The sequence below is a fragment of the Macrosteles quadrilineatus genome, unplaced genomic scaffold (genome assembly GCF_028750875.1).
Source record: "Macrosteles quadrilineatus isolate MER2022 unplaced genomic scaffold, UCM_ALF_1.0 Scaffold_3__2_contigs__length_128488019, whole genome shotgun sequence".
NCBI lineage: Eukaryota > Metazoa > Arthropoda > Insecta > Hemiptera > Cicadellidae > Macrosteles > Macrosteles quadrilineatus.
The window spans coordinates 115,390,873-115,418,103 of NW_026542596.1; the positions used below are offsets into that span (position 1 = coordinate 115,390,873).

At 38.8% G+C, this 27,231-nt stretch overlaps 1 protein-coding gene across 13 annotated transcripts in view; it reads left to right on the plus strand.

Annotated features, from left to right (window-relative positions):
* The window catches only part of LOC128988457 (disks large 1 tumor suppressor protein-like), a 1,201,819-nt gene that overhangs the window by 1,058,525 nt on the left and 116,063 nt on the right, over positions 1–27,231 (plus strand). For all 13 annotated transcript variants that reach the window (XM_054409756.1, XM_054409751.1, XM_054409752.1 and 10 more), the window contains one exon: positions 21,739–21,777. In XM_054409756.1, coding sequence (XP_054265731.1) covers positions 21,739–21,777 — 39 coding nt within the window. The remainder of the gene's footprint in view (positions 1–21,738; positions 21,778–27,231) is intronic.

Here is a 27,231-nt window from a genome sequence, read left to right on the forward strand (position 1 = left end):
TTTGCATTAGGCTACTGAATTTACTAAAGGGTTTAGATTACCTGATTGGATTGATTCGTATTTAGTACGGTTTTTAGTACGTTACTATTGTTGCAGAAAACTAGAATTTATTTTGACGGGTCTCAGTAATATAAAACTGATTTTTGACTAGTATATTGTTCTCTAGCATGTTTTATAGGGAATTACCCTAGTAGGAGTTTTTTTTTTCTTTCTGGTATACGTAATAAATAACATAAATAGGGAAACATATTTTTTATAATTTGAAGATAATTCTTTATGGACACAAATTTCAGCAATCCTAATAAAAGCAGTAGTGGTAAAAGTTTTATTTATCGCCTATTCGGTTTACAGTTGATAACATAGCGCACCATGATTAACATGACTTTGAAATGATAAATCCGGGTTAAAAAAAACGCTTCTGATAAAAAAAAAAATTCTATTGAAGCTCGCTAAAATATAACACGTTCAAAAAAAGGTTTGTATTGTTTTTTTGTACTCTTTCCATAAACGAAGAGACTTGTAACAATTTCTTTGTTAACAATTAGACTAAGGACCTAGTCAATGAGTGGACAACCATAACATAAATATTGTTAAATCCATTCTAATTAGAAGACAAATCTGTATGGAAATTACGATGCTAATGTTAAGTCTTATTTCTCAATAAGACTTAATTGAAAGAAAAGCCTTTTGGTGGAAATTGAATCGTTTTATTTTTCCAAGTCATTGCCCCTCATTTTCCCCTCGCTGAGCAATGTTAAAAGAGTAATCATTTTCTTATTCTTCGAGCGGCTGCGATTTCATATCTAATTATCTGGAATCGTGTTTTTCTTAAAGAGGAAAATTTATATTCCATGGGTTTTCTCTCTTGAAATTAGAGTGATTTGTAGATTCAGCTTTATACAATGATTCTAGATCTATTTTGATGTGAGTAACCATGGTAAGTGGTGAGTGGACGTTGTAGCATAGATTAGAAGAAGTAGACAAGTATTTTTTTTTTTTTTTTTTCAAGGGAGAGGAGGGAAAATGCTTTTACGCACACAGGTAGCCAGCCTGTAGTGTGAGACTCCTGAATCTATCGCAGACTACTCACTAAAAAACCCCCTCTACTCTGTTGGACACAGACCTGGAATTGTTTGTCACATTACTTCAAGTCAGGCCAACATGTTACCTAAGCCCTCAGGGCTCTCACCGTTTATGGCATTTGGATACTTTAAGACCTACACCGCATCCCGGTCAAGGTCGAGCTTCTTGGCGCGGAGAATACCCTGGATGTAATGTGACACACAGGTCCAATTGTCCTCACCCTCCGTCATCATCGGTATGACCGTGTCCACCGACAGCAGTCCTACTAACTGTTGAGCCTCCAGGCGGGGCCTTTCCCAACGCTGGCAGTGGAAAAATGTATGTTCCACGTCATCGGGAATGCCTGGGCAGTATATGCAATCGGGTGACACGGCTTTGCCCATCCTGAACAGGTACGACCGGAAAAAGCCGTGACCCGTCAGAAATTGGGTGAGGTAGAAGTCCACCTCTCCGCACCGCCGATTAACCCAAGGTTGGACTTGCTTTATCAGTCGCCTGGTCCAGCGTCCCCGAGTCTCCTGTTCCCAGCTCTCTTGCCACAGCTGGTAGGTGCGGGTGCGTTCCTCTGTTCGTGCCTGGTCCTCCCCACGGCGCTGATAAATTGCTTTTCTCTCCGCCGCCAAAAGTTTGACGGGGATGACTCCAGCAACCACCAGGACGGCGGGTTCGGACACTGTTCGGTAGGCGGATGCAACTCTTAGTGCTGCCTGACGCTGCACTCGGGCAAGCCGCATCCTATATACCTCCTTATTTAGAGCGTCTGCCCACACCTCAGCACCGTACAAGAGTACGGACTGGACAGAAGACATTAACAGCCTTCTACGGCTGGACCGAGGCCCTCCGACATTGGCCATCAACCGGCTAAGAGAGGAGACCACCCTAGCGGCCTTGTCCGCCGTACGGAAAATCTGATCCCGCCAGCTAAGCTTGCTGTCCACCATAATCCCAAGGTACTTGGCAGAACGAACGGTCTGGACTTCAACGGCCCCTACCCTCAACGGCACGATGGTGTCAATCCGTTTTTTTGTTAATATCACGATCTCAGTTTTGCTCAAAGCAAGCGAGAGACCGTGGTCTGTCATCCATGCGTTTATAGTACGCATAACTCGGTTCAGCTTTAGCTGAGCCAGCTCAACGCTACGTGCAGCTATCAAAACTGCAACGTCGTCCGCGTACCCAACCAAAACAGTTTCCTCAGGCATTTCAGACCTCAGGAGGCTGTCATACGCGACATTCCAGAGGTCCGGGCCGAGTATGGAACCTTGGGCAGCACCGGAAGTGACACTCATCGTCCGTGGGCCCTCTGTAGTGTCATACAAGAGGAGGCGGAACCGGAGATAATCCTCTATGATACGCATGAGGTATGCCGGGACGTGAAAGGTGTTCTCCAGAGCATCCAGCATATCGCACCACCTCGCCGAATTAAATGCGTTTCGCACATCGAGAGTGACGAGCAGCACAACCCTTCGAGAGTAGTGGTTAAAATCCTCAGCTCTCATCACGGCTTGCTTCACCTCTTCAACAGCGTCAACCGTAGATCGCCCCATCCTAAATCCATACTGCCGAGGGGACAGGTCCCCCGCAGCGACTACGGCTGAATTCAGTCGGGAACGTATCAACTTCTCGAGGACTTTTCCAGCCGTATCCAACATACACAGAGGTCTGTAAGAGGATGGCAGGTCTGGATCTCCCTTCCCCTTCCCAACAAGCACAAGCCTAGCTGTTTTCCAGCACGAAGGGAAAACTCCTTCGACTAGGCAGGCATTGTACATGCGTAAAAGGATCAAGGGGTTAATAGTCAAAACCTTTTTGAGAACTTCGCCGGGTACCCCATCGGGTCCAGGAGCCTTATTGTTCTTCAGGGATAGGACGGCCGCCTCCACCTCTCCAAGACTGAAAAGTGGTACGTCATCCACCCTTCCGAAATCCCGCAGTGGGCGCAACGTGTGAGCCGGGAAAAGGGACTCGACTATCCTCTCCTTAGTGGCCCCATCCATGACGGAAGGTGGAGAGCGGGTGCCAAGTTTCTTGGTTACCAGTTTGTAACCCAAGCCCCACGGATTGGAATCGATATCGTCCCTTAATGTCTCCCAGCAACTACGTTTACTCCGGTTGATGGCTCGACGAAGAGACCTCCTAGCCACTCTGTAAGCATCCGACTTACGACGTCTGTCTACAGGTTCTCTGGCCCTGGTAGCAAGTCTTCTGGCTCTCAATGCTGACCGACGCAATTCCGCAATCTCGGCAGTCCACCAGTACACAGGTCGCTTATTGCACCGGGATCTTCCGCGAGGCATAGACTCATCGCAAGCGGAGACGATTAGTCCCATCATGGATGTAACTAACACCTCTGCATGAGCCACACTAGTTGCGGGGGGAACCACCGGTGTTCCTCGTAAGATGGCTTCATTGAATTTTGCCACGTCCAATTTTTTAATATTCCATCGAACGGGCACTTGACGAAACGCGGCTACTTGTCTCTGATGACCATCCAGGACATCAAAAATAATGTACTGGTGGTCACTGCCCGTGTAATCCTCCAGAACTCTCCAGGCTCTGATCCTTGGCAAAAGGGACTCAGATGCAAGGGTTATGTCTGGGATCGTTCCCCGCATCCCAGGGCGCCGGAAAGTTGGCGTGTTTCCCTCGTTGACGACAACGAGTCCGGCTCTGGCAGCAAAGTCCAGAATGTACTTGCCCCGGGAATTGGTGAGGGTCATTCCCCACTCGACAGCCCTAGCATTAAAATCCCCACCCACGACGACGTGTCCTGTGGTATTGCGCACGCTCTCTTCCAGGCGGTCTATCTTCTCACGAAATTCACGGATGGCCTCGTTGGGAGTGAGGTAGACACTAAAGTAAGTGACATCCCGGCACCGAACCCAAACGAAACCTCGGCCCTTCGCGTGACCCCGTACTTGTACTTTCGCTGCATTACGCGCCCAGAATGCAGCAGTACCAAGACTATCAGGGAACCAAAAAGATGGGTCCCTATCACGGTACTGGTACTGTTCGCTGACTAAGAGCGCGTCGACATCGTGTTCTAGGGCAAGCTGACATAGAAGTGCGTCAGCCGACCTGGATCGCTCAAGATTGCACTGAAGGATTCTTATCTTCGTGAAAGGACTTTCGCTTGCTGTAGTGCAGATTTGAATACACTACACTGTCCAGACCCAGCTATATGCTTCAAGTGTTTGTCAGCGAGCCCATTTTCTTTGCAAAGGAAACAGGACTCGACTTGGCAGTCCTTACGGACGTGACCGACCTCCCCGCACCGAAGGCAGTTCTTGCTTCGGTCGGGTCCCTTGCAGTTTCGGGAGGAATGGCCGAAACAGAGGCATTTAAAACACCTCTTCACTTCCACTCTCCGTCTGAGCCTGCAGTTGACCCAGCCGACTCTCAGATGCTGGAGTCCCAGCACTTTCGTGGCATGTGCGTCTGCCATTTCGGCGACCGCCATCCGCTGCTGACTCCTGTTCGGTTTTGTGAGCCACACCTTAAATAAAGCCGTTTGCCCGCCAAGCTCGGGGACAGCTTTCTTCAGGGCCTCAACAACATCAACCTCCGTCGACACACAATCAATGTCTCGAACCTCGACTGATGTCTTTGGTTCAAGAGCACGGACGGTGCCCTGGCCTTCAACAGCTGCCTTCAGTTCGGCAGTAAAGGCTGCTTTGTCTTTCGACTTACCCAGTTCAAGGAGAACGTCCCCGTCCCGGGTTCGTCTAATCGACCGTACAACCGTATCGGTCTGCTCTGGCTTAGCCTTGGCCTTAATTGCACCCAAGACCTCGGCGAAAGATCTCCCCCCTGAGGGCTTGACCAGGATTGCCTCCGTCCTGGGCTTTTTTGGCCGGGACTTTTTCGGAGCAGAGACCGAGCCGGGCCCAGTTTGGGCCACGCCGGTCGGCTGTGCCTTCACTGCCACATTCTTTATAGAGGCGACCTCCGCCCGCCTCAACTGCCTCTTCTCCTTTCGGGAACGACGTTTTTCCCACGCAGCCCCAGGTGTCTCTACGACTGACCCCTTTCGGGAACTTCCCTGAAGGGGGGTCGTAGGTAGCTGTGGTTGTTGGCTCTTTGCAGGAGCTGCAGCTATGTCCGAAAAGGATCTGGGCACAGCAGACAATAGATCAGTCTGAGTTGCCTTGGCCTTTACCGTGGTCCTTTTGGTTTGGACGCCTTCTTCTCTTTTTTGAGGACTGTCCGATGTGGAAGGCCTTTTACGTTTCTTAGAAGGCAGTGTTCTTTCGTCAGACAGAGACACAACCTTCTCGGCAATCTTCTCCATGGCTGCCTTACTCACCACCCGGCAGGCAAAAACGAAGCCAAGGTCATCCTCCAGTTTGGCCATGCCGTTTTTGACCACTTGATTTACGGCTTTCTGGGTCCGGAAGGTGTCCAGCATAGCCTTGATCGTAGCTTCCATGTCTTGGAGCCGGGTTTCAATGTCACTCTCTGCGTCAAGATATTCCTGACGCAGAAGCACCATCTCAGAGCCTTCCGACCTCAGCGGTGCTTTGAATGGCTCCTCCGGCATCCCTACAGCAGAACTGGCAGAGTGGGGGAGAGTTGCTGGCAACACCAGCTCGACACCTACATCTCCGACGCTTTCCGCACCGTTCCCAGCTCCACTTTCCGAAGGAGCTCCTAAATGGGGGAACTCCTTGGTGCATTTGAAGGTGGCAGGTGGGGGAGATGTCCTCACGTTTTTCGGTGGTGGCGACCGCTGCACCTTGGAGCTACGGACAAAAGCGTTCCGCTCCACTTCCAACGTCTTTTCTGGCTCATTTGAGCTCTTAATCAAAAATGTGTTATGAGGGGTTTTATTTAAATCCATCGTGTTTATTCCAGCGCATCGTGCGGCAAGGAGCGGCCCGGAATCAGTCAGGAACGGGTATACCCTCGGGGACAAAGACCCCTACCCCAGTTCCCCGGGGCCTGACCTCCGTTTGCCCAGCACCGGATACCTGACGTGCCGGGGGTCGCCCGTCACAATGCAGAGCCCGACCTCTACATCCATGCCGCACTCCCTGACCAAGGACCGAAGTGGCTGGCTTCTCACGACCCACTAAGAATACCCATCGGCAGTGCAGAGCACACATCAACCCCTGCAACACAACAGGGGCACTCCCAGGGACTCCCAGGGAGTTCGTCGGTCACCCTTTTAGTCGCCTCTTACGACAAGCCCGAGAAGGCTGCGGTGCTATTCTAACCCGGTACCGCACGGGAAGTAGACAAGTATTAAATGAAGTAGAAGTGTCTATACTCCTTTTATCTATGTTTGTAGGCTACTTAAAATTATCGTTTGAAACCATAAATTTGCGCTTGATATTTTATCTTGAGAATATCCTCAACCTTCTAGGCAAAAATGCGCAAAGGATGCGAAGCTTTCTAAACTTTTTCTTGTTAACAGAATCAGCTATTTGTAGGGATAAGATAATGATTGATATAGAACAACAGAATTGGTACATACCTCTCACACACGAAAATATGGAAATACCTCGAATACTTAAAATGTTTTACCTATATTTGTTGGATGAACTAAACATTTTAATTTTATCCAACCAATTAATTTGATATACAGTTAAATTAATTACAAAAATTGTTTTGTTTTGACAATCTACTGTAATAAACTAGGAATTCTTAACTATTTATATTTGATAAATTTAAAACAAATAAGAATCATTGTACAGTATTTACAATTCCATCACGCCATCTTAAGTTTTTTTTAATGTTTGATTAGTTGTAACTCAAATTAAACACGGCTTAATTGTTGAAGCAGGCGCGGCTGGGAAGCCAGAGCAATAACGTGTGAATAATTGGAGCAAGACGAGACTGCCAAGCTGCTCATTATGTCTCTTACACCTTCGTCTGCTTATGCTGATCATTGTCGCATTCTTAAAGGTTACTTTTGTTAGAACTCGGGAAATTTTGAGCAAAACATCCTTTCCGTTTCAGATAAAGTGGTTGATCTGTCGTAAAAAGTTCTTATTGTGCTAGCTTATCGACCTTGCTAAACATTTTTAGTATTTGTTTTCAAATTCACATCGTCGGACGTTAGACGTGATCTTTAAACCGTGTTCACATTATTTTAGGATAGGTATATTGGTCACGGCGTTATATCAGCTTTTAATACACTTTATTGATGATGGGTGGGATTTGAATACGGGACCTCGGACAGAGCCGCCTTTAATGATAGAGCAGGAGGCCGATACATGCTCGCTCTCCAACCTTATTTGCAGGAGGCCGATACATGCTCGCTCTCCAACCTTATTTGCAGGAGGCCGATACATGCTCGCTCTCCAACCTTAGTTGCAGGAGGCCGATACATGCTCGCTCTCCAACCTTAGTTGCAGGAGGCCGATACATGCTCGCTCTCCAACCTTAGTTGCAGGAGGCCGATACATGCTCGCTCTCCAACCTTAGTTATCTGTAAGTCACGCTTCATCATAAAGCGAAAAGCTAGTTAATAATTTTAACAATTTATAGATAGAAATATTCCAAAGTCAAATTATAACTGACCGGATTAGATCTTAAGACATCTAACCATTAGAGAAATTCGTTAATAAGTAAACAGCGAAAAATCCTCAGCAATATTACCAGGTTTTAACTCAGAAAGTAAAAAGAAAAATACTTACATCTTTTGCTTTTTACAATGCCATGTGTAAATTTAACGCGTATACCATGTTTATGTTTGACTGTAAAAACGAAGATACCAGAAACGCTTTGAGATCGGGATTTTTTAGGGGTTTGAAACTTTATTGTATGCGCAAGTCTATCATCATTCTGTATATACTGTGAATAATTAAAACAAGAATTCGGCTTCGATGGAGATGAGTAGTGCTCACAAAGTGTCTAGAATATGACGCTTTAAATGCAAAGTTTAATTAGATAAGTTTTTCTTGGAGAAAATAAATGGATAGTTGGAATAATATATATGAAACTAATAAATATTAGTATAGGCCTATAAAGGTCGTAATAATATAAATATAAAAAGTTTAAACGTAGTTCTAAACCATTAAGTTTGATTCTGAAAATATTCTCTTAAAACTAGTTAGCCCCTAACTTACAATAAAAACATCCAAAACTACTGAATTTGAAAGACCTATTTGCATTCGTTGTATGAGTAAATTACAAGTATGTACATTACTTATTAATTACAATTAACGATTACTCTTCTTAGTTTTTGCCGAATTACTCTTTAAATATTTAGAGGGGTTGGGATGATAAAAGAAAAACTTCGGGTAATGCATTTCAACTACCCTGAAACGTTTATTCAGAAATGTTTTATCTATTAACAATGCCGTGCTTAGTCTCTTCAATTATCAATTATTTAAGATGAGGACGCCACTATGTGCGTATTTTAACTTAAATATGAGTGAAGGATGAGTGGCGCGATCTTGTAGTCTTGTTAGTGACAAAGGCCGACACAGCTGTTAATTAATAGCCCAAACAGCTAATGGCAACTAAGGGACCAACAGTTTAGAGTGGAATCCGAACCACATTCTTTCCTTGGTAGTTAACGAATTGGTCCAATCATCAGGATAGTACTGCGGATAGTCGAGTACTCACTCATGCGGACGTTAATCCACACCAGGGAGCATCGCATCCACTGTGCATGCCTATAAATATCCACAATTCGTGACCTCCTAGTAGCTGGATTACAGGACGACGCCACCCTTCATTTAAACAGACAATCAACCACTCACATTATCTTTTTAATAATTAATGTAATAGGCTACACTATTGCGCTTAAATTTGTGTAAAATATTATTTTCTCACCGCCGGATACTAGCCTACGTAGATTGTATGCAACATTTGTTATTAGTTACGTTTTTCATTATAGACAAATAAGAAATGTCATTATTGAAGTGTCCAAACTTGTGTGATATCCGTATAATTTGAGAGCTGTCGAGACCTGTTGAAACACGAATATTCTAGTTGAACTACGGCGACGTCCAGAAGCCAATTTGGCCACGAGTGCTGTCGACTGTCGAGATCTTTGTCTATTACCTGACTTGGACATTCTATGCATATTCAGCAGTCCAGTTAGTTAGCATATGGATATCTGTACTCCCAGCGGTCTGTATGGGTCTATTTTTATTTTAACGGTTTGTATTTGACAACTCTTATCGTAGACTAGTCGTTTTGCATACAATCTATGTATTTAGAACATCGTTTTTATTATTATAGAATTTTCTGTGTTTTCCATAGTTGATTGTTTTACGATTAAAAAAAAAACTATCCACGCAGTTTTATAAAATATTCTGTTTGATTTGCAATCATCACCTTTTGGACAGTAAAGTAAAATGTTTGACTGTGAAATGAAACATCCCATTTCCATTTTAAAGTTGTAAGTTATTTGAGAATAGAAATGAACCTAGGCTGAGTTCAATGGAGTCACCGTCTTCCCATTTTAAAACAAGTAAATGTAACCATAGTAAACCGTTTACGGTTTCCCTCAATGCATACACATTTCCTCATAAACGTGACAATTACTTTAATCGCTTTTATTTTATTGTGATTTTTTTCTGCCCATGCACTTTATGATTGCGTTAAAGTATGTAGAAATTTTTACATTAAAAAAGCTTACTGAATTTCCTATATAAAATTTTGCAGAGTAAAGAAAAACAAAATATTTTATGAAATAACCAAAGAGATTATTTAAATGCGAAAAGTAGATAGAATAGAGTTACGGAACCACCTTACCAGAAGTTCTAACAGTAAGTGACCAGGATAGTGTCCATCTGTCACCTCATACATATGTAGACTGTTAGACGACATACACATGCATATAGTCTGTACAACTGTTCTTGGCCCTCGTAGAGTTTTAGCATCGATGTTTATTATACCTGAAAGTAGACTTACCATTCTGCTGTCAAATATAAAGCTTGTTTTATGTGTGCTTGAACGATAAGAGCACAAAATACAGAATTGGTAGGCCTACTTTATTACTGTATTTGTCTCCTCTTTATTGTGTCTAAATTGTCTTTATACTGTGTATTCTTTTTTCAGTGGTTAAGGTGCGCTGATGTTGACTAAATTACTTTTAGGTTTAATTCAACCCATTTTGCTATACCGTACTGTTTTAGTGTATACAAATTAGAGGCCAATCTATTATTTTTATAATTTAAATATAGTAAAAGATGCGTATAAAAAACCAAAAAAATTAATGGTGAACGAAAATATATTCCTCTAAACTGTTATGACAAATCTATTAATTAGTATATTAATATTAATATTATGGAGTATATTAATTTTTGCTTTAGTATCTGCAGTGTGTTACCGTTGGAATACTTACAATTCTATAGCGGAAGCCGTTTAAACGTGATACATTATGGTTTGCGCACCAATTAAATACTCCATAATTTTAATTACTTTTACACCTTCACCTCATGGCTAGTGGAAAACATTTTAGTTTTTTCTTGCAACCCTGACCAAGGAGTATCCAAGACTTTGCACCCGCCCAAAAGGTAATAATATTATAACAGTAATTTATTAAATTCTTTTGATACAAATCTTTCTCAACCTTTTATTAAAATAAGTATTGCCATTATTAAAGTTTATGATTGTGAATGAAAATTAATTTGTAATGTTATTAAGAACGTGAGGGGTTTCCTTGCTTCCTAAAACGCAATGTTGTTACCTTGAATAGTCGGAAGTTTTCCGGTAAAAAGAATTTTCCCCATTGCAACTTATTGCATAACCAATCACAATGTTTTTTAGTGATAGGAAATATCCATTACCCTACAATTTACTTAACAATCTTGTTATTGCTAAATCGATAACCAAACATATAATTTGTTTCAAAAAACATATTGCTAGTGTCGTTTATGTAGGAAATTGACCCCTAACGTCACGGGTTTAAAATAACTACTGTATTTTCCTGAAAAGTATCTATTCAATAAAACAAGGATTATTTTTACTCTACATGCAAATTCACATTGAATAATTAATAATGTTTACAAGCAGCACTTACGGGTTGTCAGTACAAAGTTTCGTGCTCCATGATTAACTCATATTTTATTCATTCTCCTTAAAATACTCGGGACACAGAACGTGCTCCATGCATTCGTTTTGTAAGTCCTTATTAAAGTTTATAGAATAATATAGTAGTATTTTATGTTTTAATTTAGATGTTCACGTAATAGGGCTGAGCTGATATATTAAATTATTGTAGTAAATAAGTACAACTGAGCACCCTGAATCTTATATTTTTAATAGAAGTAATGTTATATAAAAAAATATATATATATCTAACAAAAAACCACTAAGTGGTAACACTTCCCCCGCCAAGTCAGCAACCCAAAAAGACAATAAATCACCACTTTTCCGCCAAGTAAAACAATGTAATGTATGTAAGTTTGGCAATTTGGCGGCAGACTTTTGCTTGTTTTTTTTCATTAAAGTTACGTTGGTGGATAATTTCACAAATCAACTTCTCTAATTAATTAGTCCAACTAAGTATAATAATTTCGAGGTAATCAGTAAATATAAAACCATCACTATTATGATTTTATGAAATGTGACACAAATAAGGTCAAATTTTGTAAAATAAGCTCTCATCTAGCAATGTACTATTGGGAGAGATACTTGCTCAATGAAACTAATTTTATGGTATTTTTTAAAGTGATCAAGCAAAAGTCTGCCGCCAAGTGGCCACACTTACATACATTACATTGTTTTACTTGGCGGAAAAGTGGTGATTTATTGTCTTTTTTGGGTTGCTGACTTGGCGGGGGAAGTGTTACCACTTAGTGGTTTTTTGTTAGATTGTATTTATTTTTGTAGAAAATTAACAGTTAAAATAAAAATCCTCTTTTCTCTTATATATAGACCAGGGCACAACTACACATAAAATGCATTGGTGTTACATAAGTGTTCCGATAATTAAACCCGTATATCTAAAGACTAGTGTAAATTGAGCCCTTATTAGAGAAGTAAAAATGTAATCAAACAGATTAGGTTTGTTAGAAATAGCATAAGGCAAAACAAATATTGAAAAACTCATTTTTATCCTAAATTTACATATCACTTTTTACATTCACTTTTTTGCTTGTTTAACATACGTAGACGGATTTTCCCGATTGTTTTATTTGTTTTAGTGTATCAAAACATAAAACTAACCTTATTTAGTTAAATAAATTTTGGCAATATTATGAAGAAACAATGTTAAAACTAACCTTAGTACTAGTACTAAGTTTCAAGTTCCTAGGTTTCATATGTTTTGATAAGTAGTATTAAACTGTTAAAAATGACGAGCTGCTGTACCAGTGTACCATCGATACACTGCATTTTTCAATGGAAAGTATCGGGGAATATCACTGCTCTAAGTAATTTTATATAGTAAGTAGCTCAAATCATTCGGTATACCTGAAAAAAATACTTTATAAAAGTTTTAAAATAATTTTTCACCTGATCCTATGAATTTCTCTAACATTTTAAATTAATTGAGATTTAATCGCAGCTGATCCTTCTTTTGTTTTGATTTTAATCTCATGTTATTTAAATGGGCCAACATCGTACTTTGAGGGCTTGCCAAGGGTTTATGGGTCAACGCACCGACTTGTGACCCTCAAAAGGCACATCTACACGCTAAGGGCTTTCAAACAACATAAAAAACATTAAAATTGAGCCAGTGGTTTGGGCTGTAGGTCCGTCAACATTTAAGGAGAAGAAGGAGAACACGGAAAATTTGTGAATTTTCAAACTAGTTTCTCTTGGCTCAAACACAACCTTTTTTTAATTTTTTTTTTTTATTTTGCCAAGAATGATTGCCCCTATCCAGTGGATGAACAATTATTTTAATAGCTTTTGTTTCTTCAGAGCTATAGACGAGTAAAAAAGCCACTTTGTCACGTCATGTATATATACACTGCAGCAGCTGTGTACCGCTGGGGGACTTGGCGGGGCGGAACGCTGCCGCGTTCCTTAATAAAAATAAAAAAATATAATATTCAGGGTGCTCAGTTAGTTGTACTTATTTACTACAATAATTTAGTAGTATTTTAATAACATAGACTTGATTATAATTTTATCATTTTTATAATTTCATGATTTTCGTATGATTTTATTAAATGTAATTAAGTTTTATTACCTTCCTGTGTCTGTATAACAATCAGCAGCATTGAATTCTTTAAAAATAAATTGTAATATGGATTCAAAACTATTTTTATTCATTTTAAATAGCCGTACCAATTTTTAAAAAGTACAAATTAACTGGTCAATTTTTTATACTGAGGTTCAGATATAAGACGTTGGAAACAAACAATTTAATTTGCAAAATTTTTAAATTCTCTTAGTACAGTAGAACAGACGTATCGATTAAGTGAAAATAAAGCATGTAATAAGTCCTATTTAATAACGGTTTTACGTTGATTAAAATACGAACAAAGCCGAAACGCCCCCTTGTTTGACCAGTATAAATCAAAACCGTTGTGATTTGTTCTATTGCATATTTTACCATAAATTATATTAAACTAATTTTTAGTCATGAGTAACACAGATTTTCAAGAAAGGTAAATAGTATGTTTCGTACCTAGGGCCGAAAATTACCCTGTTACCACTACTTACCACAATAATAATGCACACTAACAGTCAACACTTTAAGGTTGTGTGAAGAAATAATTTGAGGAATCAGCAAAATTAATAATAAATAGTTGCTAGGCAGCGGTGACAAAAACAAATTGCAATGCTATGGATACGAATTGTATCTTATTATTTAATATTCAGCTTATTTTCGGTCCTAGGGAAGTAAAAACCTGCTTGGTCCCCAAATAAAAATGACTGCTGTCATAGATTGTAATACGTAGCCTTTGGTCTCCAAAAAGGTTTTAAAACGGCTAAAAACATCGTAATGTGGTAAAAACTCTTTAATCGTATGATTTTACTAATATTTTTCAATTGAATGAATTCACAGTAAGATCAAATAACGATAATATTTTGGGAGATTTTAAGGAACTTTAGGGGTTACTATTGATCACAATGTAGCGAAAGTCGAACGGAATACAGTAGAACCTTGATAACAAGACTTTCATGGAGATTGTAAAATAAGACTTGTTATCAAGGTTGACTTCTTATCGAGGTTTGTAATAACATGTGATTAGGGGTAAAATAATTTTAAGGAGATTTAAAAATGACACTTGTTATCAAGGGTGACTTATTATCGAGGGTCTTCTTATCAAGGTTCCACTAGAATTCATACTGACCAAACCTCGGTATCCAAGGGTTATTGGGCGAAAGATAAGATAAAAAAAAGGGTATTAAAGATAAATATATTTTGAAACCTTGGTAAAATGTTTAACTTAAAATCGTTTAACTTTTTCCCTCTGAGATTCCTTCAAAAATGTTAAATCTAGGGTTTGAAGTAACTTTAAACATGAATCAAACTGATGTTTACTGAACACGTGTTATTTGAGTGTAAATGAAAGATGCTTGAACAAACAAGGTTTATTAAAGACATGTAAATCGCAATATAGGGTAAACGGGTTTAAACCGGCGGCAATGTAGACGGTGATTCATGGCTTTTACCAGCCAATGTTGATCAGAAGCGGTCCAGAAGCGTTTATTGCTCTTGTTTAACTTGACTCCAGTTTTAAAAGTTTATTGCTTTTTGATGGTCGTTTATGGCTGAATAAGCTGGATTTATTGAGGCATTTGTAGCCGATGCTTAGTTCAATTAGTAATAAACGTTTGTTACTTGAGTAGTTTGGTTGAACGAGTTTTATTCGATACCTTTGTTTTAAGAAATTACCAATTAATTTTTAAGGTTATTTTGCCTGTACACGTGGACATCAAAGGTTCGCACACGTAGGGCTTAAGTAAAGATGAACAAAGTAAAGGTGAACCAGTACAAATATAAATAACTGTATTGATTAATATCAGTATCCTACTAGACCCACGGGGAAGCTGGTATAGTGGTTAGAGCACGGGACTCCAGTTCCTGGGGTCCCGGGTTCAATTCCCGCCAAATCACTAATGGATTTGATCTAGGTGATAATGCCGTAACCCCTATGTCTAGCCTAAAGTTATGTGAAAAAAATTGTAATAAAAAATGTTATAAAATTGAGCTTGGGATTTGTGTTTAATGTCTATGCAGTCAGTATGTAGATTGGCGATCTTACAACGATTAATAATTTACTACTCTAGTTTGGGGTACTCCTAGGAGATATTGAGATAAATGCAATTTTGCCGAATATGCTTAACAAACTTTTGTTACTTTAATGGGAAAACGGCGTTCTAGGACTTATATTTCTCCCTCTAGAGATGTCTGATGCTTCAAATAAAAAAAAACGGATGAAACTGCTTGAGATATTTGGAACGAAACTTTGTAAGCTTTTTTTACCTATTAAAATACACATGTATACCAATTTCGAAATGTCTATCTTGAAAAATGCCCAAGATATAAAATAATTCTCAAAAATCACAAACAGACCGACAACCAGAAATCTAGGCATTTTATACCCACAATATGGCATTTTATGTTTGTCTTAGGTCAAGGAAAAAGTCCACAAAAATGTCCAGACAATTTAGAAACACCCTGTATATAGGTCACTGAACTACCCATGTAACGTACCCATCATAAATGCAAGACCGTGGCTATCTTATACTTTTTATTTCAAGTGTATAGCGTTACTGTAGCACTGTAACACTGTTACTGTATAGCAGCACTGCAGGTGTACGGCGTGGAGTAACGGAGACAAGGTTTATAGGGGTAATGAACACTGGTATGTGGCAATTTCACCTCTTGGAACGCCGTGACAAGTTTACGATGACTTCGAGACGGTAGAGGGACAATGGATGAGTCTAATACTAAAAATTAAACTATAAAATTTTCCGTCTGCATACTCTTTAACATTACCAAACCGTCCATGCGATTGTGTTGGAACTTACTAGACTTATTTCGCTTTTTACTGAGTGTTTTATAATGCATGGCAAGCACCTTTTTTTGTCAAAATATATTGGCTACCATATTTTAGTTCTACAATTAAAATACGTACGTATAGTTGGGAGTCAAGGAACCCTTAGGGACTTCAGTCCAAGTTATGCTTCATGTAAATGTAATCCTTAATTAACTTTTATTTTGAATAGCTTGGATGAAGTTGTTTCAAGTTATACACAAATGTTATGTTTGCCATTGAAATGCATATATTAAATGAAATAACGATCGTATTTCAACCAAAACTTGATCCAACCTGCAAAGTATCAATCAATCAATCAATTATTTAAGATGGGGACGCCACTATGTGCGTATTTTAACCCAAATATGAGTGAAGGATGAGTGTAGGATGAGTGGCGCGATCTTGTAGTCTTGTTAGTGACTAAGGCCGACATGTTCCTTAGGCACAGCTGTTAATTAATAGCCCATACAGCTAATGGCAACTAAGGGACCTACAGTTTATAGTGGAATCTGAACCACATTTTTACCTTGTAAATTACGAATTGGTCTAGTTATCGGGATAGCACTGCAGATAGTCGTAGTACTCACTAGTGCGGACGTTAAATCCACACCAGGGAGCATCGCATCCACAGTGCATCCCTATAAATATCCACACCAGTAGGTATAGTTTAGCCACTTGCGTATTTTGGTCAATGTTTATTCTTTCTCAGTGTCACAACTTGAACATAATTTGGTTGGTAGTAAATCGACATTTTATGAAATAAAGTAAATACATATTCCCATAATCTTAAACCAGTAAATTGTTTTGGAATAAACTAAAACATATTAGTGACAGTCAACTTTATACGTAAAACATTCATAGATTCACATCGCAGAATATGCAATGGGCGAAAACATCGTGCATTGAAGCTTTAAACTGTGCGGTGATTTGGAAACGGATAATGACTTGTTTTGCTAAACTTTTCTCGCTTATTTAATTGATTATACAATCTGTTTAAGCATAAGATATTAACGAGCTAAATAATATTTATCTTGCATTTGTTAGTAAACTTATGTCTGTAACTAAGACATTTTTTCAATTCTAAAATATAAATGTACAATTTCAATAACTGAATCATGGATTGCAATAAAGTGTTAGCTACAATGAGATTATTGAAAATGTTACGTAGTATTTTCGATATAAGAGGGTTATATCGAATACTGCATAAGGATTAAAAAGGGAAAATCAATTATTTGGAAAACTGCACTTTTTACAACCTTAGTTCAGTATGTAGCCTACGTGAACTCATCTCCACTAAAATCTCTTATTTGTATGTCTAAAATAAAATGCATTGATTCTCCGTTGATATTAAGCTAAAATTATGCATTGCGTTTTGGTTATTTTCTATTTTAGCTTTATTATAACATTTATTTAATACTTCCATAATCAAATTATCTGTTAATCTGTAGAAGATATAAGAGCTTTTTAACCTTTTTCGATCATAATTTTTAATTGTTTGAACAAATAACAACTACATAACAATGTGAAAAAGACGTTAACTTAATTTTACACTTGTGGCGAGAAGGTGACTTTTCGTAACGACTTAGTATAAATCCGCCAGAAGCAAGCGTACAAGCGTCGCCCGGCTGGACGGCCTCTCCTTCATGCATATTCAGAACAGCTGATTACATGCATATGCATTGTCCTTTAAACACCATCGCTTGGCATTCCGTGCGTCAGCTGCCGCGCTTTTGGCACACTTTGCATCAGAGCGAGAAATATCACTGGGATTAAAGTGTTGTTTAGGGACGTCGAATAAAAAATTACTGAAACTATTTGATTTGACTTTTCTCAACACTAAAGAATACAGTAAGGAATTATTAATATTGCACACACAATAGTCTAGGCGGGAAACGGTATATATTTGACCGGGTGGAAGTAAAAGTTTATGGGCCAGACAGAACCATTTGAATTGTTATTCGCCTTTTAGTGCGATCTTGATCAGCCGGTGGATATTAGGTTGTTTATTGCTCTTACTGAAATTAAACCGATAAACAGGTTTATCACTTGTTTACATCTTTGACGAAACTCGTTTGATAATTATCTTGTTTACTAAAATGTTAACCTGTTACAGTTCTATAGTAGGTGATCAAAGTGTAGGTGTTATAAAATGCTGTTCATCTTAATCACTTAAAATTATCATGTTTTCTGAACATGCTAGCAAACACTTGTTAAAGTCTGATTATTTGATTTTGATATTCGAGAATCTTTTACAGTAATTATATCAATCAATTCCATCTTGTAAAATCAATATTTTCAAAATGTATCAATCTTTTCAATTATCCCTCAAAATACGCGTGCACCACACAGGGCCACGACAAGTTGATTGGCTATATAATAAGCCTACGATATCATAAGACTACAAGATCGCGCCACTCATCCTAACCTCATCTTCATAGTGGCGTCCCCATCTTCAACAATTGATTGATTGGTAATTGATAACCTTAGTATATTCTAAATTCTGCTGCTGTTACATAACTAATATACTCAAATGCTGCCTTAAAACCCCACTTAAATAAAACACTTAAAATCCTTCCTCTCCATCTAAACCTTACTTTAAAGTCCTTTCAATGTTTATATTTAACACCTCACACCTCACATGCAAACGCTTTATTTTTTAATGCAGTAGAACCTCGATAACAAGACTCTTGGCGATTACTAAATAAGACTTGTTATCAAAGTAGAATTCTTATCGAGAGTTGCGATTACATTTGATTAGAGGTAAAATAAATGTTAGCGAATGTAGAAGATGACACAACTTATCAAGTGTGACTTCCTATCAAGGTTCCACTGTGAAGCATTATTTGATCAGAATGGTACATTTGATCGTACATAGTGTTATTTCCCCAGCTCGGCCAACCCAGATGCGTGTAACGCCTCTTTCACACGAAGCGGCGCGCGCCGTGCGGCGTCCGCCGTGCGGCGCTGCGCCGGACAAGCGTGTGTCTTCACACTAGTATGGTTTCGTGCGGCGCGCGCCGTACGGCCCTCCTAAATATTTATTATTTTCCGTTCAGTTGTGGCTTTTAAATGAATACTCCACTTAAAAGTTCAAATAAAATTAATACTGTAGGCTAATTTAAAATATAAAAACTAGTGCACCTGTTGCTCGAATTGGAGCAATTGCAAAATATTAAAGTAGTTTTTTTTACGAATAATTGTCACAATTTCCGTCGACTTAAAAGAGTCAACTCATAGATAATGTAACCAATCACTCCACTCCAGTTATCGAAACTGGAAACGAACTCACTCTGAAAACGAACGCTCACTCCACTCCATCTATCGAAACTGAAAACGAAAACTCTCTGTGTATCATGTGTGTACTATGAACAGTTGTAATTAATACTAATTATTCGTCTGTTTAACCATAGATAAAAAATACTCCCCCTAAAATAATAGAAACAAAATTTCGTCGACACTAGCGCCCAGTGTGGCGTACATGAACTAGACATGAAAAACGAGCTTCAAAATTAACAATGGGATGAGAAGTCTACTTGTGTTGGTTAGTCTATGGTTTAACTAAACAAAATCTTGTCTTCATAAGATATACATTGGGATTTTCATGGCCGGAGGGCAAAGCCCGAGGACTTTTACTACAGGAATTTGTGAAAGGGTACACAACAAATACTTAATTTTGACACATGGTTTGTAAAAATCCGTCCATTATTAACAGAGGAGTAGTATTTTATAGAAATCGCCTTCACGTATTATATATAAGTATTCGTCATATCTGAAAATATTGTATTCTAGAAGTTAAAAAAATGTTACATTACGTATAAATTACTAAATTATTAACTTAATACTAAATATTCTCCTCTAGTTATTAAAGAAAAAAAAAATGTTTTAATACTTTAAGTTGACCGATTTGCATGGGATGAACATAAAAATATATGTTTTGTAATAGCTTTAAATATATTATTTTCCGATACAACGATATATAATTTCTTAATTAACTGTTGCACCCTCTTGGTCAGGTTGTTTGCCTAAATTGAATCAGCGTAGGGGTTGGGCCGTGCGGCGCGCGCCGCACCGTGTGAAAGCTCCCATAAGAACCAATGCACCTTCACCAAGTGGTCCGGCGTGGACGCCGCGCGGCGCTGTCGTCCGGCTCAAGGTGCATCCGGCGGTAACTCGCGCGCCGTGCGGCGAATTCGCCGCGCGGCGCGCGCCGGACGTAGTGTGGAGGGACTCATATACTCCCATAGCCCTACGCCGGATCCGGCGGGCGCCGCACGGCGCGCGCCGCGTCGTGTGAAAGAGGCTTAATGCATCGTTTCTATGCCACTGTTTATTCCTTCATAAATCCTACACTTTCCTCGGCTCAACGTATCTCCATTGTAGAAAAGATGGAACTAAACCTGTTATCCGGGTTTGTTAATTAGTTCTCGCTGGAAAGTGATTAATTAATTCCATCACCTTCGTTTTCAATGTTGACGGCTCTGCCGCCTCTCTGCCTTTTAGAATTTAGCGCCGAGCAATTTGTAGCTTTGCGTTCTCATTAAGTTTTGTTTAAACTTTGTTTTCTCGATTCTGTTGGATATAATTATTTGTAGGGTTTAACTAATGGATAATGTGATTTGGAACATGGTATAAGTCGAAATGTTTGATGGTTCAAAAACAACAATCTATTATCAGTGGTTGTTGCATTTAATATTTGTTATAGTATTTTTTATATTGTGGAATAAATACTCGTATATGTATCATTGACCTTGTTAAAATGTCCATCATTTGATTTATTCAGCTCCGTGGCAGTTAAAATTTAACAGCGTTTAAAATATGAAAACTAGTAAAATGTGAACTTTGATATACTAAACCAAGCAAATAAAGGAATTTGTTAACAACAATATGTCAGACACGTTTCTGATGGTTAACAACTTGTTCTTTTTATTTTAAAAAATCCTGATAAGATTAAAATCATTTAAATGAATCGCGTAAGAACAAGATAAAGGCCAGCATTAATTAGTCAAAAGCCATTTCAAAATCCTATTAAAGGCTGGACACTTTTCCAACGACGGCACCTAATGTTGTTTTTTTCGCGAATCCTGATCTAATAAAACTAATCGCACGTTACTTTAAGTTGAACACACAAATACAGAAGAAGGCAGAAATCGAAAACAAAGTTGTTTAAACTCCCTTAAGATGTGAAACGTAAAAATCAATTGTTATTTAAGTCCAAGCGTTTTACAGACTAAACTCTATTTTTATTGTTACTAGAGGTCGTCCAGTAGTCGGAAACTCTACCAAAATATGTAATGTACATTGTACAAATAGACAAATAGACTCCTCTATTTTCACTCCAGGCGGTAAATAAAAACACGTGATTGGGGTTTCTTTCATTGTTTTGATTTTATGTTTATATGTCGTCACCAGCATGGCAACCCATAAGACCCATGGTATTTTTTTTTTATTTTAAATTCATTTTGTGTTTATTTTTGAGCCTACAGTATTTTAAATAATAAAGGGATTCTGCACATCTACAGGCAACTATCTTTCTAAAAGTACTATGCATAGATTTTCCCTGCGATGCACATGAGCCGAGAAAAAAGGTTTTAAAGAAACATGCTTTATGTACCGGTAGATAGGTTTATTATTTGTATCATACAGATCGCCTCATTGAGAAGGTTTTTACACCCTTCCTTGCTCAAACTACCTAAGAGAAGGTTATGTTTTTACATGGTTTGTACACATTCTAAACATTGTTTTCTTTTTCCAGGCGCATACGCCGTTATTAGGATCTGGAGACAATAAACACGTGAGTTTTGTTTGATTTTTGTCATTTTAGTCTATAATTTACCATGATCGCAGAGTAAATATTGAGACAGAAGAAAATAGTGTCGTATTTGTTCTGTGCTAACATAACTGGCGTTAAAATAATCTACATCCACTTGTGTGGCATTAATTCATACGAAAATGTTTACATATACCATTACCAGGACTGAGCATGTCTTTAAGGTGCGGCGAGTTTTGTGGATCGATTGAGGGCGTGGGTTCAAATCCAGCCGATCACCAATGTCAGTTCACAACGCCTATTTGACGGTTCAAGTACCACGTTGAGATGTAGGTTCACTTATGTAGTAGAAGAAATATAGGTTAGTAGCTAGATGAATGCTTTGATACATGCTATTGCGAATAGCAATGCTGCTAGCTCAGCGGGAAAGAAATTCACTCCGGTTGACAAGACCTATTTTTTCCGCTCTTAGAGTCTCCCTCCAACTCTGGTTCCTTTACGAAATCTAATGGGGTTAATGTCGGGTGGATCTTTAACTCCTAGTCGCTAAGTGTATTATTTAAAGGATAGCGTTGTTGATATTTGTGGTTTCTGCACGTGTTAGCCTAACCAACATTTTCTCTTTATGGAGTCATCTGAAATTCTCTTACAAGGTTGCCTACGCAAGTTCTGAGGATTCTCCTTTACTGCCTTCTTCCTATCCTAGTCAGATTTTATCCTTGAGCTATAAATCGCACAGGAAACCAGCAAAATGGACTCTAACTTCTCTTGGTGTATAAATTTTCATCCGTAAGACACGTTTACATCCATGTGTTTACAATCGAATTGATACAAATTGATTACGTACTCGTACCTCTTATTGAGTCAATATGTCTACAGTTTACGCACTTAACTTATATCACGACTCCGTAATATGGTAGTCACTAGTCAGTCAGTCAGCATAGTCTGTTACTGCAGAATATGCAGAATATTTCCATAACCGACCAGTTCATCGTGTATGTGACTGACTCATAACAATGACTCAGTATGTCAGCGGATTGTTCTTTATCATCGATTTGTTTGCACAATTGTCAATTTAACCTTAGTGAGAAAGCTATTGCTTGTTAAAGCGGTCAATTCAACTGCTCCAATGACGCTCTGTATGGACGTTGCATTTTACATTTGAAAAGGAAGTATCTAAAGAAAAGCTTTAATCCGTAGAATTGAAAAGTCAGCTGTTTGCTAATTCTTAGCCTTTAGAAAAATCCATATAACAAAACCTTAACTCCTTACTACCTTTCCAATTCTACGATGAAATTAATTTGTAACACAACTGTCGAAGAAAAATTTGGGTCACTTGTTATTTGGAGAAAGAGCAGATATTAATTTTAATCTAATGTTCAAGGTTGGTTTTACACTGACATAACGACAGTGCTTTGTTGGAGGGCGTGTAGAGTATTTTTACATAAGCCATGTTTCTCGGGAACCTCTGAAATAAAGTAAGAGGCTTACCTATTGTTTAGCGGATTTTGAGAGTTGCTGCTTTAACGCTATTATGCGTTTTCAAACTGGGTTTATTTGTATAACTAGTGTTCAAAGTGAGGCTCTCTTTATTATTTAGTTTGTTCTGCTAAGTACACGTTTTGTTTATATTTTTGTTCGGTTGTTTATCTTGATGCAAGTAAGCTCAAGGGTTTTAGGGCATGATTTACCCTTTTTGTAACTTACTTGCGATAGTTTGATTAAGAATAGAGAAGATTATGTAACCAGAGATGACTGGGCGGTGTAAGCCAGCTGATATAGTCCACTGATCCCAATGAATGAGTGGCCTTGGCCTAGACTGATTAGTATTTATCACCAGCCAACAGTCAACTTGAGCATAGCCGGACTCAGTTTTACCATAGATAAAGCATAGGTTACTCCCAGTAGGTTTCCTATCCTTGTGGATCAGCTGAAGACAATTTTATCTTTAGTTCTGTCCAGTGGACACACTGGAGTCGTGTTTTGTTTACAATACCCAATACCCTTACTTGAAATGGCGGCTATACGAAGGTAGGTATTTAAATTTGTTTCTTGTTATTTCAGTTATTTAAAACGTCGTTAAACCAAATTAAAATGATCTCATGATAAAGACTAACTCGTCCACTAGTTATATAGCCAAACATTTAAGCCCAAATCATGAAATTAACCATAAATTAATTGAAACAAAATTTCGTCGACACTAGTGATCAGTGACACCGGACATGAACTATACACGAAAAACTAGCTTCAAAATTTACAATGGGATGTGAAGTATGACTTGTATTGGCTAGTCTATTGTTTTATTTAACAAACATAAAATTACCCTACGAGTACATATAATTTTTAAATATCGGTAATTCGTTCAAAATTGTAAATGCTCGAAATAGCTAATGCTCAATATCTTTACTTTGTCGCTTTACAGATTTTCAATCTTAAAACTGAATATGTTTGGTTATTGACCAAACATGCGAGGGTGGTCAGTATATCAGAATAGTATCGAAAATGTGATAAAAATAGTTGTACATTTGCAAATGTAGAAAAAACCCCCAATCTTGGGATCTACAGCGTGCACAGTTAGTATGATAATACATACTCTCCACTGCTCTCCCCCACGCGGCAGAGCAGTGATGTTTCAGTTTCAAGGCCAGCGGCAGTACAGCTACAGCAGTGTTGTAGTATTGTGATGACGTAGATCAGTCGGCCAAGGCCAGTCATTCATTGAGCGCCATAGTAGTAGATAGTAGACAAACTAGATAAGGCTAGTACTCACTAGGACACCCGGTCGCTTATCAACCGGCGACCTGGTTGACAAGCGACTAAGTTGATGATTGAACGTTTTATTGCCGGGGGGTACACACTAGGATACCTAGCACTTTCAACCGAGCAGGAAATAAAAATTTGGTGGGGATGGACTGTGTTTGATTCTGGAATCTGGTTCGAGCTCTAGTTGCACTGACCTGTTGCGTGTTGTGACAACATGCCCACATACGAAGAAGAGATTGCTGCCGCAGTTATAATTCTAATTAATTGCAGTAACCATAGAAGAAGGAAGACATTGTTCAAAAGATTTTGGGCTAAAGGGTATTGGACCAATCGCAGTCGTTGATGTATCCGGATTGTTGGTTATGCCCGCCACGTCTTGATCAACATTGACTTCACTATGTTCAGTCATGGTACACACATTCATCCAAACGAACACAAACACTTGAGCAGTCTACAATAAACTCAAACAATCGAAAAACCCCTCTAGCTTGAAAGAGACCACGTTTAGCACTAGCACTGTTTAGTTTTGACAGTTGACACAAACAATGTACTGCGCATGCGCTAGCCGTCTTTAGTTGATCAACTTGGTCGCTGAAGCGTACGTACACACTCTAGTTTTTTGAGAAATCTGATTGCCCGGCGATAAAATGGTTGATCGGAAACCCCCAGGTTTTCGATACATGTCCGAAAACCAAAAAGTTGCCTGGCAACCTACAAATCGCCGTCAACCAAATTGACAGACACGTACACACACGGCGATATTTGTGCAATTTGGTCGCTCGTCAACCAGATCGCCGGTTGATAAGCGACCGGGTGTCCTAGTGAGTACTAGCCTTAAACAGGCCTTAGGCGATAATTTAAAACGATGATTTACCTCTTACGGAAAACTGTTTCATGAAGTTACTTCTCGCCATAAAGATATGAAACATTCCTCTAAGTAAAAGCAAAAAACTTATCATTCTGCCCTGGTATCACAGAAAGGTTTGTTGTGCCAACGTCCAATTACCTAATTGTTAATTCATTTTATTTTAAAATTCATCATATTATTATTGAATCATTAATTTACCAAGTCTTAACAAGGCTTATCTCCAATCAGCATGCATCAGGTCAGAGCGTTGTAATCAAAGCTGTCATTTAATCACACGACCTAATCACCTTGCTAAATCAATATTGGGTCCTCTACATTGTAATCAGATTGTAAATGGTTACAAAGAACACTTAATAATGCAAAACATAACCATACAAGTCAAAAATATCTTGAAGGAGCTCAAATGTTTTGTGTTGGGCTGTTACAGAACTATACTCCGTTCAAACAGCCGTGGCACCTGACGGATTAGGAGACCCCATGGAAACCTTTGGGGCCTCCTAATCCCTCAGGTGCCACGGCTGTTTGAACTCACTATAGTACCTATAGAAATAACCCTTTTTTCCTCAGATTGTTAGGTAAATTATTGGAAATGCATCGAGAACATTACATTTATACAGCTTGACTACATAAAGTTCGGGGTATAATATGTTGCTGTCGTGTTTCACATAATGTTAGTGTTATCCCTCTAAATAATATTTATCGTCTTCCTTATCGTTGGACTGGACAGTAAGAGCCTTCGATTTGACGAAAAGTAACAACTTTTAATTTTATTTTCTTTTATATAAATAAATCTATTCCTATCAATTTCAAATTGAACAGCCTTGACACCCTTAACGTTCTATTTCAGATTAAAATTACTTGCTTATGCCAGAAGGTGTCAAACTTTCACGCTACAGTATACATGTATCGGGTAGACTTCCGTATCTGTTGGCACAAACAACCGAATGAAAATATCGATTGATATATCGATTATTCGAAATATCGTGTTGTTAGTTAGGTAAGGTTATCCTAACCTAACTAACCAAACGACATATCGAATGAAACAATCGAATAACCGATATTTTCATTCGGTTGTTTGTGCCAACAGATACGGAAGTCTACCCGAGTCTACCCCATGTATCAGGCCTCGTCTTCAGCTGTTGACACTGTGACGTCACTCTCCCGTGTTTCTCAGTTGACCTACGAATGTCGTCCGGCTTCGAAAGTTCCACGCGTGCGTACGAGGAAATGCGTAAATACCGGCAAATGCGCGTAATGTTAAACCCTGTTTGTAGTGTTTTAAATACTCGACAAAAATAGGTCGATGTGGTTTATTGTACAGTACTGTGTATAAATGCTGCTGAAGATAAGGTATAAAAGGGTTGAAGCTTGTACAGCATGAAATATTGTACGTTTGACACCTTCTGGCATAAGTAAGTAGATTTTCATCTGTAGTTGACTAAAATTACGTTGTAATGGAAAGTTTCGATTTAAAATTTTCAGACTGTTTATTTGTGATAAAGTTACAGTGTTCTGGCCTAAAGTTCTGTATGTAGGCCTGTTTCCATTGACGCAGATTTTACTAATTACTACGTGTAAACTAATACAGTTAGTTGTCCCGTTACTGGAATTGTCATAACGGAGGCATCAAGTAACAGCTGGGATATTCTGGGAAGCTTTTACAGCGTTGTCTGTGAGGGATCAGAGAATTTACTGCCCCCGTGTAACTCGAGCCCTAATCTTGCATGTTTTGTTAATTTAGCTAAACCCACAGGGAAGATTCCACTTTATTTCGGTCGTAGCTGTAAAAGAAGCTTAGGGTAATTTAGATTTCGTTGTGGCAGACAACAATGAGGGTTCCACGTCTG